We start from the raw sequence: 14,003 nt of genomic DNA, 5'->3' as shown, positions 1-14,003 counted from the left end.
TTAAATTACAGGAATGCCACTGAAGTGATTGAAAATCTATAGGATCTGTCAAAATGTTCTCAAGCTGAGGAGAGGGAGATTCAACACAGCATAAAGTCACGGTTTGAGACAAATAAAGCCATTTTGTTTTAACCTGCACAGGGTTCAATTTGCTAAGTATATCAAATTCTTTTTTAAAAGAAAAAAAAAGAGAAGATACCGTGACTTCAGATGAAAGCAGTTTTATTTTGAGAGCTTCTGTGATATTGAGATAGATTTGCTCTTAAAGTTAATAGAAGATGCTTCCCAGTGACAGCTAGGAAGGCCTTGATTCTGGCTGAGCCTGGAAGTCCCGATTTCATAGCCTTATAGCCAGCAGTAGTCTGTGATGTCCTGTAACTGCTTTAAGAAACTTGGTGATAGACTGCTGTGTCATTTCCTTTGAGAATGGAGCCTGTGTTCAGCAAAAAGATCACAGTTAGCACTGAACTCCCAGCTACTAAGCTCAATATCACCTACAGAGGAGAAGGCCTTGTAATTGCTACAACAGTCACTTCTTTTACATATGTACAGTTAGATCCTTGCAATTTGAAATGACCACTCTGTAAACTTTGTAAGGATAAGTCTACAGCCTGAGTTATTGGTGGGGTTGTAGCTGGGCAGCTGTGTCTGGGAAGATCTCTCCCTTTGCACTAGATGAAACCTCCACCTGGATAGGGGAGATTACTTGACTCTTATCAAGAAGGAATTTATGAACAGGTCTGACAAGTGTAGGTAAGGAAGGAATTTATTAAAGCGAGAGTAGTAGCGGAAGGCAGCAGCTGCTCAGGCAGTAGAGGGCAAGGAAGATTACAGGGAGGAAAGGGAAGCTCACTGAACTCCTGCTCTGGGTGGGGCAGATCCCTTGCCAACTCCTGAAGCCATGGTCACCTGGTGTCCAGTACCTGCTTGAATCTGCCTGGCATCAGAACTAAGCTCCTACCACCCCAGGATTTGGGGGAGCTGCAGAGCACTGGATGGAGTCAGATCATGTTCTGAGAACTTCCCAAAGCAAAGAAAGGAGATTTTCTGGCAGGCTACTAAAGAGCATGATCGTACAGCTGTAGTCCCGGCTGGGTCATCCAGGGTAGAGGAACTTGCAAGCCCAATTCGGATATCTTAGTAGCCATTCTCTACTTACTTGTCTGAAGTAGAACAGAGAGAGTGAAGATGTGTGCTTCAGTGGAGAAAATTGAAATGAAATAGCGAAGTAACAAAGACACATACCACTGGGAAAAGACATTTCTTATTAATCTCCCAAGAGGCTTGGAAAAGCACAGGCACAAAATGCAGTAAATTGAGCAGCAAAAAGGCTTTACTTAAGGCAAAGTACACACTTGAAGGGGAGTGCAGGCAGCTTCAGAGAGGAGGCATGCTTAAAGGCTTAGGATTTGTGTCTTTTAAGGATTTCAAAAATGGGAAAAAGGGCCAGGGAGCATAGGTTTGACATGTTGTCTCACGATGTCTGTCTTTGGTGAGAGACATTATGTCACCATCCATAGTCAGTCCTGTAGATATATTTTAAGATAAATTTACAACAAGGAATATATTAATCCTATTCTTCTCCAATGTAATGGTTACCCTAAAGGGGTGGGGACATATTACTTATGACTGTTTGCCCTGCCTTGAGATAGGGTCAGTTGTTGGCTAATTACAATAAAATATGTTAGGAATCTTATCTCCTACCTCCCTGGTTTTTAAAATGGAATCTTAGCCTTAAGGTGGAGTCCCTCCTATTCTATTTATATCTTGGCATTTTTCATCATAGGCAGGAAAATTTAATCATGATGCTTATCCATGTCCCTACACTACCTCAGGGTGACTTCATACCTACTTGTAAATATAAAATGAACTCTGTCCATTTGAACACAGTTTTCACCTATCTCCTTTTTATATGTTCATCTGTGATCTGGTCCTCTTAGAGATAGCTGTTTGCTGACTGTTCTTTCTCTGGATTTCTCCCATTTATGCAAGTACATAGATTAATCTTCCTAGAGAGTCTAGTAGGACTCTGAGTTTTTGAACTGCCTCCCTTTCTTTCTCTCATCTTTCAGTCAACTCTTGACTTGGCTAGTCCCTGGACATTGTATATATTTTACTTTGTACACACAAAATGCATAGTTTTTGTATTTTTGTTCATAAAATACTTATATTGCAATTACTGTCATATGCTATGTCCTCAGTGTTTTACAAATACAAATTTTTGACTTTTCATAACAAACTCTGTGAAGTTGGTACTATTATTATTGTCATTACACAGAAAAGAAAACTGAGCCACAGACAGTTAAGTAACTTAGATGCAAAGCAGTATCTCTATATTATTATTAACAATGATAATCAATAATAACTGAATTCAGAAGATGTGAGGGATTTTGACAGTGGTTTACATATGCCATTTCATTTCATTCTTCTAAAACCTGAGAAAGATTTGTTCAGAAAACTTAAGCAAATCATCCAAGATTACACAATTAATAGGTGGTTTGGTTAGAATTAGAATACTTTTTCACAAACTTAAAGCCCAAACTTTGTGCACAATATTAATCTGCCCTTTCACCCACTTCTTGTAATGACATTGACAAGTGAATCAAAAATGGTAAGAGAAGCTATAAGTCATAATGTAATTCAGAACCCCCTTGTCTGTCTAAGGATAGGACACCTTATTTTCATTTTACAGGTGAAGAATGAGGGAGAATATAGTTTAGTAATTTGCCCATGAGTACGTGGCAAGGCTGGGATTTGAAGCCAGGCTTTCTGTCTTCTGAGATCAGGATACTGCTTTCTGGTGTCTTGATTTAGGTTTCCCCAGAAGCAGTTAACAAGGATTCTAGGGAAACCACAGCAAAACCCCCAAATGTAAGAATACAGACAAGTGAGACAGGAAGAAGAAACCAACAAAGTGCAAGTTAACTACTGGGGCAACTGGAGTCAAACCCTCTTGGGGAAGGTTGGGAAACTATCTCCTTAGTAACTGCTTGAAAGCAGCTGCTGGGAGACATTAAAACCCCAGCCCTTGTGACCTGCTGTGTGCAGCTTTAGCAGCCAGAGAGAGCCCTCAGGCAAAGAGATGCAGCTGCTGGCTGGACGAAGTTAGGCAGGAATATTCTGGAATGAGAAAGACTGAAGAGATATAGGGGGCAACGATAGTGTGTGAAACCTGGAACTGTGACATCACCACAGGAAGTTTTCACCAATTTCCCTGAGACCTAAGAAGAAGAATAAATATCTGATTAAGGGACTGGATACATTCAGTCTCCAGTTCAAATGGTTTAAATACCATGCAAATACTTTATTTCCTATGATAGTAGAGCATCTATAGGATAAAGTACATATTATTGAAAACAGTCATTTGAGTAATAATTTTAAAGAGTCAATGAAAGTGTTCAACAACAGACCTTAAAATGTTTGCCCACCTGTTCTTACATGTCTTAGTAAACTTTTCTTCCACACGATCCATAAATGCACTGTACACATCTCGCCGCCTTCTATGTCTCTTAAGGAAGATGACACGAAGGGTGTTAGTGAAAGCAAACGTATTGATTTTAATTATTGTTTATCATTTTTTACTTGCTCTTTAATCACCTTTGCTTTAAAAGCTTGCCCTTTAAAAGCTTTGCTTTAAAAGTATGTCAAATGCACATCTTGTTCTGGTTGGACATTCAGGCCTACTAGCAGCCCAGGGTAGAATTTGAGCTGTTGGGGAGAATTTTCATCTATTCTTCAAGGTTCTTCTAGTTGGTCTAAGAATCAAACTAACATGAGACAGCTTAACAGGAAGGAAAAAAAAAAACCAAAATTTAATTATGTATGTATGGGGAATCCACAGACATGAGATTCCAAAGACAATCAGGGCCCATGAGGTACCCATGTCATTCTGAATTAAGGAGAGGTGGGTAGTGGCCTGGGATTTCAAAGGCAGGCAGGTAGTTCACAGCAATGTGAAAGAGTACATGCTTGGTAGATGATTGTTTGCTGGGCCACACAAACAATAGGACAGAGAGAATTTTAACCAACAGACTTTGCCACATTCCTCCCCATCTACAACATCTAGTTCATATTATAATGTAGTTACCAACAGCCCTAACTCTCTTTCTGGAGCAGCCCCTCCATCTAAACTCTTTTTTACCCTGTTGGTGGGGGAAGGTCAATGTTTCTTTATGAATCTTTTGGGCCTGGATTGTTTTCAACTCAACATAATCTACATAGCAAAGTGTCACAACTTGGAGCTGCCTCCCTTGGCCCCTACAGAGTGATGGTAAAAGTATATTTTCTCAGTATCTTTTTATAAGAGTACAACAAGGTCTTACCGGAATGCAATTCATTCAAAATGGGCTACTCCAGATAGGTGGAAGCAAATTTGAGGAAAATCCCTCACAGTATTCAGGCCTTAGTCCACCATATCAATTATCTTTGTAATAAGAAAATCCAAAATTCTAGATAATCCACTGTTTTTTTAAAAATCCACATTTTTAAAAAAAGCAGAGATATGCATGCTTTAAAGATGGGAATGTGTTTCACTATATACATTAACAACAAATGAAAAACTCCCACATTAAAACAATAGTTAACAACAGTGCTGGAAACATTTCCCAACAGCTGTAGAGTCAAGTTTACCGTATAGGAAGCAGATTTAATGGGCCATGGTGCTTTTGGTAAAATTAGCTTTGAATCCCACATGCATTCACGAAGCTTGTAGGTAATGAATCTTTCTGTACTGTTCTTCTGTTTATCATCCTTCAGCCACTGGTCCTTATGTACTAGAGATATGAAGACAAATGAGAAGCTTAGCAGCTACATGGGGCTTTGTTCATGATGCCTGTCAGAATATGGTTATTGTTTTTTGGAGATCAAGACCCAGGAGTAATAAATTTATAAATGTAAACCTAAAATACAATTTTGTTTATCCTGTCTGGCAAGTTTGCTGAAATTCATGTCCTTCAAACTCCAGTTCAAATCCCATCTTTTTTTATTTCCCTGGAAACCTGTTTTTAAAACTTCTCAATAGTGCTGTGTGACTTGAATGACTTTTGCATTCTGCTTCATATTTTACTTAAACATTTCTTCAAATTAGAGGCTGGGTCTTATACAGTATCCTTGGCATTTTCTTCCATAGTGATTTACCCATAGTGCATGTAAGGAAAGTTAGCATGTGAACATATCTGCAGATAAATTATCTTAATTTTACAATTACAAAACCACTCCTCATTTTTAGAAGAAAATAGAATTCAATCCTTATCTCACTACCCAGAGACAACCAGTGTTAACATCTTTTTATTTCATTTTTAATTTATATCTAATTATAATATGCAAATATAGCATGCATGTGTTACTCTTTTCCAAAGAAGGAATGCTGGATAATACAGATTACCTCTAGGTAAACACTATTCAAATGACACCATAATAATAATAATGATAAATGATAATAATAATGGTGTTTGCATGTTTACCATGTGCTGGATATGTGCTCTATATACATTAACTGATTTACATATGGTATAACAGATTTAATGCACACAATAATTCTATGATATAAATTAAATTATTATAATTCCCATTTACAGATGGGGAAACAAGGGACAGACAGTTTAGGCAATATGGGGCAGTGATGCCAAGATTCATGGTTATGCAGCTTGCTTCCAGAATCCATCCTCTTATGCACTAACTATTGGCTTTCCATACAGAACACGTTGAGTTAATAATTCAAACTTCAATAATATATTAAGAGTTATGGATAACATAATGGACTATTGTCATTAAATAATGGCATTTAAAAACTTACTATATTTTAAACATGCTAACTTATAAAAAATATTTTAGTTATATGTCTTTATAAGTATTAATACTAAGATATAATGCAGAAATATTATTTCTTGCCATATTCATAACTTTATGATAAAGACTTACCTGTACTTAAGTGTTGTGACTTAAATTTTAATCCCAAAGGGTCCCTTTCACAAGTTGTCACAAAATTTGGTAAATTAGGTTGGTACTGGATATGTAAAGAGAATATAAGTACTATTACTAATAAGTATTGTTTTTATTTCGAACATTGTATTTGGAATTTGATTTTTCCAGATATTAAATATTTCACTGGCGAAGTGCAATTTAGGGGATTTTGTTACAGCCTTTAAAACTTAAATATGAAAAATTTAAAGACTAATCTAAGATTCAAGGTATTATATGACCAATTCATCGCGTGGTGGGGCAGAATACTTCAACTATCCTCATGTGAACAAATCAGAAATAATATTTTAAACAGGATGAAAATAACAGAATCCACTCAAAATTTGACAACTTAATTTTAAATGCAGATAGAGTTACATGTTCTATTTCTTGAACTGAATTTATTTCAAGGACATAGATAAAATATTGAACAAATCTAAAATAATTTGCCGAGACTGAAATAGAGTAACAGTTGATTGTTTTTAGTAAACCAGAAAATTAGGTAGTTTTTTTGTGATGGTTTAAATGAACAAATATGAACTGAAGTTGAATTTGTACACTTCCAGAAACTAATCAAATAAAATATTGCAAACGGTTCTGTTTGAATGTTGAGTCAATATGGCACCAAGGAATGACCTTGGAGTATAAAGCAGAAGTTAGGGTTCACTTCTAGGGAAGTGATTCTAGGGTTTCTGTCACAAGAAAAGAGGAAAATATTAGAAATCCCAAAGGAAACTCTGGAAAAATACAAGATTTTTCACTCCTTAACCAAATATAGTATGAGGCCAAGCTAGTCTCAGTAACTTCTTCAATTTGTTTCAATTTGTAATAATAGTGACATCTGGTGGTCACATAATTTATATCACTCTACCTCCAATTCACTTTTATTTATAAAAACAAATTAATTCAACTAAAATAAAAATGTCCCCCATTCCTTGAACTTTACTTACCTAAGTCTCATAATTCTAACTGTAACTAGTGATTATTTAAATAAACCAATGACACCTGCTATTTAATTGACCTCTCTTCCTCTCCAAAAGGTAATATATTTCATTTACTACAAATAGAGGTGTTGAGATGCCTTGAACAAGTAAAGAGGGTTATGGATCAAAGCTTCTTTAATTTCCAAACTTTTATCCTAATAGCTCCTAAGAAGTAACATTCACTGAATATCAACGTATTCCAGACCCTGTTTTAAGTGCTTTGTAAATAATTGTCCTCTTTGTTGCTTAAAATAACTATATAAAATATGTAGTATTGTCATCCCATGTTATAAGTAAGTAAAGGGGCTTAATAACTTGTCTAAAATTGTTAGAAAGTAAGAGAGAACAGGATTAATCTGATCTATAGGCCATGCTCTTAAGTGCTTTCCTCTATTTTCCACTGTAATAAATTTTTTCTAACTTTCGTTTAATCAGTCCTGGTGCTTCTCTGTTTGCCTAGCAAGAGTCATAGTTCTGTGTTAAATTATAGACCTAAGTATAGGACATATTCATACCCTAGAGGAATTATATTTTGACTTCATTTGCATCTCCTTGAATATATATTCCCCATCACTATTTTAACTTATAAATCTAATTCTTTCCCACATATTATATAAATTATTATTCATTAGAAAGATTATTAAAAGTAATATAATACCTCTCTTTACCAATTTTCATTCATTCATCCATTCAGTCTATGAATTGATTTAATTACTACTGGATCATAAACTCCTGGCAACTGGTCTGTTCTCCAAGCACATCTAAATCCAACTTCTCACCTCAAAACTGAGAAAAGCCATCCCAGAGTTGGCCATTCCCCTGGCAGGTAAAATCCCACAAGAAACATTAACCAAGGTATTACCTCTCTCCTCTGTCATTTATTGCTGATCTGAATTGAGAAACAAAAATGCAGCTTTATATGTATTATATTTACATACCTTTTGCTCATGTAACAGTTTCCAGGAAAAATAAATGAATAAGAATAATACATATTTCCCCTTACCTACTTCAAGTTATTTAGAATCAAATGCTTTTTGTACCTGTCGAAAGTCATGTGGTTTCGGATCGAAGTATATGCCATTCGGATATTTTCCACTCTCCACATACAATAGCTTTGCTTTATATGAATCCAGATGTGGGAATGTAGTTATAAATTTAGGATATCTGGCCTGCTTGGGGTGATTGCTCATGCTAGGCAAGTGAAACATTGTTTCTGGAAAATTGCTTTTTTTTTTCCTCCTTTGTTCTTCCTTCACAGTCCTTGCTGGTTTTTCTGGAAAGCTCAAAGATGTATACAGTTTATAACTGAAATCAGGAGGCTTTATTGCCCACGTGTTAACTTTCATTTCAGGTTGGGGAGGCTGCAGGACACTTTTTTCCCATCTGGAGCTGAAATCCTGGGTGGGATACTGCCACCTTTTTGCAGTGGTCCTGCTTCGGCCTTTCTGGGACTCAAGGTACCTTAGGTGGAGGGTGTTTGCGCATGTAGGAACCTGCAACAGATGTGGAAATTGGTGAGGTTTGCCACTATAGCAATGGTGTATTGAATATTTTCTCTCCAGGCCAGGGTAATTATTGAAAAATTTATGAAGCAGGAAAAAACCCTCAGAAATGACAGGCAGTGTGTGTGGAGGAGAAGGAGGGCATCTCGGGTGTTCCAAGTATTTCGGGAGCACCAGTGTCACAGCAGAAGCTGTGCTGGGGGCTAAGAATTCAAAATGATTAGCTTAAAATCCATGTCCTTACATAGATGAGGGGTTACTTGGGAGAAAAACATGGAGACAACAAACAAAACCTTTGTAATGTGATGGATATCTCAGTAGTGTTATGAAGGAGAGTGGTCAGCTAACTCTACATGAAAATACAAGTGACTTTAAAGCGAAAGTTGTCAATTGGACTGATCTTTAGGGATAAATGGAAATATTCCATGTCATAAAGCAAGGAAACATTTTACCAAGACAGAGAAAGTATGTAAAATTTGCCATAAGCAGTTTCTAGGATAGCTATGGCCACCTAAACCATGATAAGAGCATTGTAGTGACTGCTACTGGGATCTGTGGATAAGAATCATGGATTCGCTTTTTACCTGTCATTCCAAGAAAATTGCCAGCACATTTCTAAGACTGAATGACTTTGTTAGTATGTTACTGGATGGTGCCAATGAATTTGAAATCTCCTTGAAAGAGGGCTATTACCAACTAAAATATTTTTGGCTAAGTGGAAATAATATAATAGTGCTGGTTCCTGGGGAATAAAGACCTAAGGTGAGATGAATTTCCATGACCTGTGCTAGAATTTTGTGTTGTTTGATAAAAACATCAAATAGAGGATCTTTAAAAATCTAAATTTTAAATGCAGTAAGTTAGAGTAGTAAATGAAGAGAAACTACTTTGCAGATATACTGAAAATGTCAACTTTGAAAAATTAATAATACATATTTTGTAAAGTAAACTGATGAACCGTTTTTCAAATTCTAATAACAATATGCATTTTTAATGACCATGGCACTATAGCAATGGTGTACTGAACATTTTCTCTCCAGGCCAAGGTAATCTTTGAAAGATTTATAATGGAAAAAAAAAGCTCAGAAATGAGAGAAAAGCAAGAAGCACAATGTGGCAGGAGCATAGCCTGGTATGTAAGGAAGCAGTGGTAATGGTATGCTATAAAAGCTAGAAAATCAGTTGGGGTTATATTAGCAAAGGTCTTTTATGTCATACCAAGGAGTTTTAATGAATCAAAGATGATGCAAAATTTCTTAACCAGCATAAGAAATACAAAAAGAAGAACAGTTTATGGGAAAATATCATCATAATGAATAGTTTTAAACAAAATATACATGCATTATATAATTGGAAGTATAGACCTGTGGCTAAGTCATCTTTTGCTGCAATAATGCTACATAACAAACTATTCACACACCCAGTGGCTTAAAATAAAAACTACTTACTTTTGTCAAAGGATATGGTTAAGAAAGAATTGGGCTTGACTGCTAAGAGGTACAAGATTTCCTTTTGGGGTGGTGGTCATGTTCTGGAATTAGCAGTGATAGTTGCACAAGATTGTGAGTATGATAAAAACCACTAAATTGTAGACTTTATTTTATTTAAATGTTACTCTTTAAAAGAGTGAATAGTGAAATTATGTGAATGTTATCTCATACATGTTGTAATACTTGTACACTATTAGTGAAATGTAAATTGTTGTAACCACTGTGGAAAACAGTATAGAGTTTCCTCAAAAAATTAAAAATGGAACTGCCATATGATCTGGTAATCACACCTTTGGATATTATCCAAAATAATTGAAATCAGGATCTCAAAGAAATACCTGTGCTCTCATGTTCATTACAGCATTATTCACAGTACTTAAGATACGGAAACAACCTAAATGTCCATTGATAGATGAATAGATTTAAAAAACTGTGCTATATTCACAAAGTGGAATATTAATTAGCTTTAAAAAAAGAAGGAAATTCTGCCATATGCAACAACATGGATGACCTTGGAGAACATTATGCTGAGTGAAAGAAGCCAGTCACAGAGAGACAAATGCTGCATGATTCCATTTATTTGAGGAATCTAAAATAGTAAAACTCCTGAAATTAGAGAGCAGAATGATGGTTGGCAGGATCTGGGGAAGGGGGAAAAGGGAAGTTGCTGTTCAATGAATATAAAGTTTAATGTACACAAGATGAATAAGCTGTATGGATCTCTAAGCAACATTGTGCCTGTACTAATAATACTGTATTGTGAACTAAAAAATGTGTTAATATGGTAGATCTCATGTTAAGTATTCATGCTACATAGAAACCACTACATAGAAACCAAAACAATGAGTCATGCTTAATCTCTGATTGAGAAATTTAGAAATGCCCCCAAGTGTTCAAAATATGTTATCCTCTATTGCCAAATAATGGATTGAAAATGAAACAGATTTCATGAATAAGGAGCCACTTACAGTCTCTTTAAAGTTACTATAAAATAAGTTAAATTTAATCATTAACATACCACAGTAATTAACAAAGGATGTGGAAATAAGGATGGAGGTTTACTATTCTCTAAGCAATGCTAAAAATATGAAGGGCAATAAGTTAAATAACAAAATATCTTAATTTCATGTTTCTGTGTTATACAATGAACAGTAGGAATGTCTTCATAGAATTTAAAAGGTTTGTAAGTAAAAGATATTTTTAAAAAGGAATGGTGGGCTGGAAGTTTGAAGGTTGGCAGCACCCTTCAAAGATTCTTTCAGAGGGAAGAGTACCTTGACACATATTTGATATTTTTATTTCCCTTATCATATTTGCCTATACTCAGGGGATTGATACATGACTTCTCATAAGCTGAGGCCATATAGCGTATGAAATACATAATTAATTCTCCTTATTCTGATTTTATTTTCACCAAATCACCCTCAGACGATAATTTGGCTTCACATGTACAGTAATCTACTGGAAGATAATGAGTGAGAAAGAAAATATGAGTTAGTATGGTTTCTTTTGCATGTAAGTGAATAAATTTGCATGTTTGGTTTTCCTGCTGGATTCTTCTGAACCTGGTTAATGTGACTTCCACCCTGACCCACCCAATTGACTAGGAGTTGATGAAAATCAAGTCCTTGACTGTCAGTTAATTTGTGCCAGGTACTCTGCCTTCTTTTATAACACTCTTGCCTCACCCAAGACCCTACACATTTCTGTAGAAACATATCTGTAAACTTCTGAGGAACACTAAAGTCTCAGCCTTGACCAAAATTGTGGATATACCTATCGCCTACGGGGCTCAGAAATCTGGTTACATGAGTAGAGAAAGCATATGAGCGGATTGATTCATGGTCAGAGTTTTGTAACCTGTTGCAATGAAAAGACACCGAGGTTGAGGATGTCAGTGAGTGAGACAGTAACATGTCTAACCAGTACGTAAAGCTGGAAAGAAATTGATGCCTGAAGCATGATGATAAACTGGAAGAATAAGAATAGGTCAAGACCACAGAAGTGTAATTGATATAAAAAACAAGTATTACAGCAGTAAGAGAGTAGACAGCTGGCAAACTAAAAGGCTGTGGTTGGAGAATGTAGTGCTGATCCAGACCTCTTTTTGACCAAGTAGCTGGGAGTAGACATACACTTATCAGTCACCTGGTTGCCACTGAGGCACTGTTTGTGTCTATAAGTCTCAAGACTTCCTGGCTGCCAAAAAGTTTTACTGTGTCACGTTTAAAATGGTAATAAATTCTTTTCAATTTTGAATGATGCTTTATTTTGTCCTTCAGTTATACATTTTTTATTCTTTTGTGTAATGTATATGTATTATTCTTTTGCATAATATGTATGTAAAATTCGGATTCTGTAGAGTATGAATCATACATTAGCCTGTGTCATTGTAGTCCGTAGGTACTCAGCAGAAAAAAAATCAACTGGACATCTAGAGGAATGACTGAAGCTTGTGATGATGATAACCCATCACTATCCTTATTTTACATAGAAAAAACTAAGGCATAGAAAAATACAAAGTTACAAGAAGTGTGGTTGAGAAATTAAGAAAAACTAGCAATATTCTCATTCAGTCAAAAGATACAGTGGTAGATGTTAATATTATAGAAGCTATATTTTGCCCAAAACGTCTTATTACAAATGGTTATATTAGAAAATATATCAAAGAATGGCTTAGTCTGCATTCAGCAAACACAATTATTCTCCATCTATGAAATTTTACCTATTTCTTAAGAAGCAATTTAAATGCCATCTCAAATAAAAGTATTCCGAGATCTCCCTGTCAAAATTCATCCTTCCTTCTGAATAGAGCAATGGAAGCTGAAGCTATATTTTGCTTTGTACCTTGTACTAAACTTAATTATTTACAAAATCTGCCCCCAAATTAGGCTATAAAATTATTGAAACAATATTTTTATCTTTACAAACCCAACACAGGGTTCTGCATGTTTTAGGTTGAGCTACGTGAAATTGCTGTTATTCCACCATTTTTCAACCATACAAAAATGAAAATTTTACACTTCAACAGTAAAAGAAATATTAAGAATTCTGTTTGCCAAATTCTGAAATATACAGATATTCCCTTTTTGAAAAGCTGTATCTAAAGCCCCAAATATCTAATCATACTTTTTTCTAAATAATGAAAAGCTTCTTCATAATGGTGACAATATAAAAAACAATCTTTCATATAAATTATTTCCTCAAGTATTTTCTACTGGAAAGCCACAAAATATTTTTATCTGCTTTTATTATCTGCTAATAAATACATTTATTTGGTTAGCAAACTTATGCAAATTGAAGCTGCTTTTGCTTCCATATCAGAATTCAATTTTGTAGCATTAAGAATTGAGGAGCTATATAAACAGATTGACTGACTGATTGATATAGATAAGTACCTGACACTTAAGTGCTGTCAACAAAAGACACAAACATTATAAAATAGTCTGTGAACTATTAAGTGAACTCCTTAAGCCACAAATTCATGCACAATTATAGTGTATAAAGAATTCAGCACCTTCTTCCAGCTGGCCTTTCTACTTGTTAATATATATTTTTTATCATTTCCCATTTGCAATATTATATATAAAGCAATTATTTCTCTCATAAATGAATTCATCTCATATACCTTAGCTTATAAAAATTTTAGATTCCAAAGAGCTAGATAAATTGACAAACCAGAATAATTCAAAATAAACACAAAACCAAGAACATTCCTTAGAAAATTGGTACCCACTCACCATTTGAAACAGAGAGCTTTATTATAAAAATTTCTATGGCAGTGTGTCTCAGCCAATCTTTTCTGCAAAGCCAAGTGGGACTACACAGTTTATAAAGGAAACATTTAGCCTTTGCTTTACAAAAGAACCCAAAGTGTATTTTAGCTATACTCATTTGGGTTGCTAAGAAACTGAGTTAATTTTCTAAAAGGCTCAAGTCACAGTAGAAAAAAATGTGAAAGCAGGACCTCTAACTGTTGCCTAAAACCTAGCAACAAAACAGTCACTCCTGTGCTCTTTTTTTAAGGTTAGAAAAGCAACATACTAGGAAGTTCATTACTCAGTAAATAT

The 14,003-nt window shown here is 35.2% G+C and overlaps 1 protein-coding gene across 1 annotated transcript; it reads right to left on the bottom strand.

The window, feature by feature from the left end:
* Positions 1 to 222: 222 nt before the first annotated feature.
* LOC118917076 (uncharacterized) lies at positions 223 to 13,754 on the bottom strand. The gene is made up of 6 exons (XM_036894550.1): positions 13,674 to 13,754; positions 7,982 to 8,434; positions 5,920 to 6,004; positions 4,630 to 4,772; positions 3,429 to 3,508; positions 223 to 433 (listed from the first exon to the last, which is right to left on the bottom strand). Exons 1-6 carry the CDS (start codon positions 13,674 to 13,676, stop codon positions 412 to 414), a joined length of 786 nt encoding a protein of 261 aa, XP_036750445.1. The 5' UTR covers positions 13,677 to 13,754; the 3' UTR covers positions 223 to 411.
* Positions 13,755 to 14,003: the final 249 nt, after the last annotated feature.

The sequence above is a fragment of the Manis pentadactyla genome, chromosome 7, assembly GCF_030020395.1.
Source record: "Manis pentadactyla isolate mManPen7 chromosome 7, mManPen7.hap1, whole genome shotgun sequence".
Classification (NCBI taxonomy): domain Eukaryota; kingdom Metazoa; phylum Chordata; class Mammalia; order Pholidota; family Manidae; genus Manis; species Manis pentadactyla.
This window is presented reverse-complemented; position numbering and strand designations above follow the sequence as displayed.

Coding starts and splice junctions, on each gene's coding strand:
- LOC118917076 (XM_036894550.1), bottom strand. Junction 4,773..5,919: donor GTCACAACACTTAAGTACAG/GTAAGTCTTTAT, acceptor TCATATCTCTAG/TACATAAGGACCAGTGGCTG. Junction 434..3,428: donor ACTAAGACATGTAAGAACAG/GTGGGCAAACAT, acceptor TGCTGAACACAG/GCTCCATTCTCAAAGGAAAT.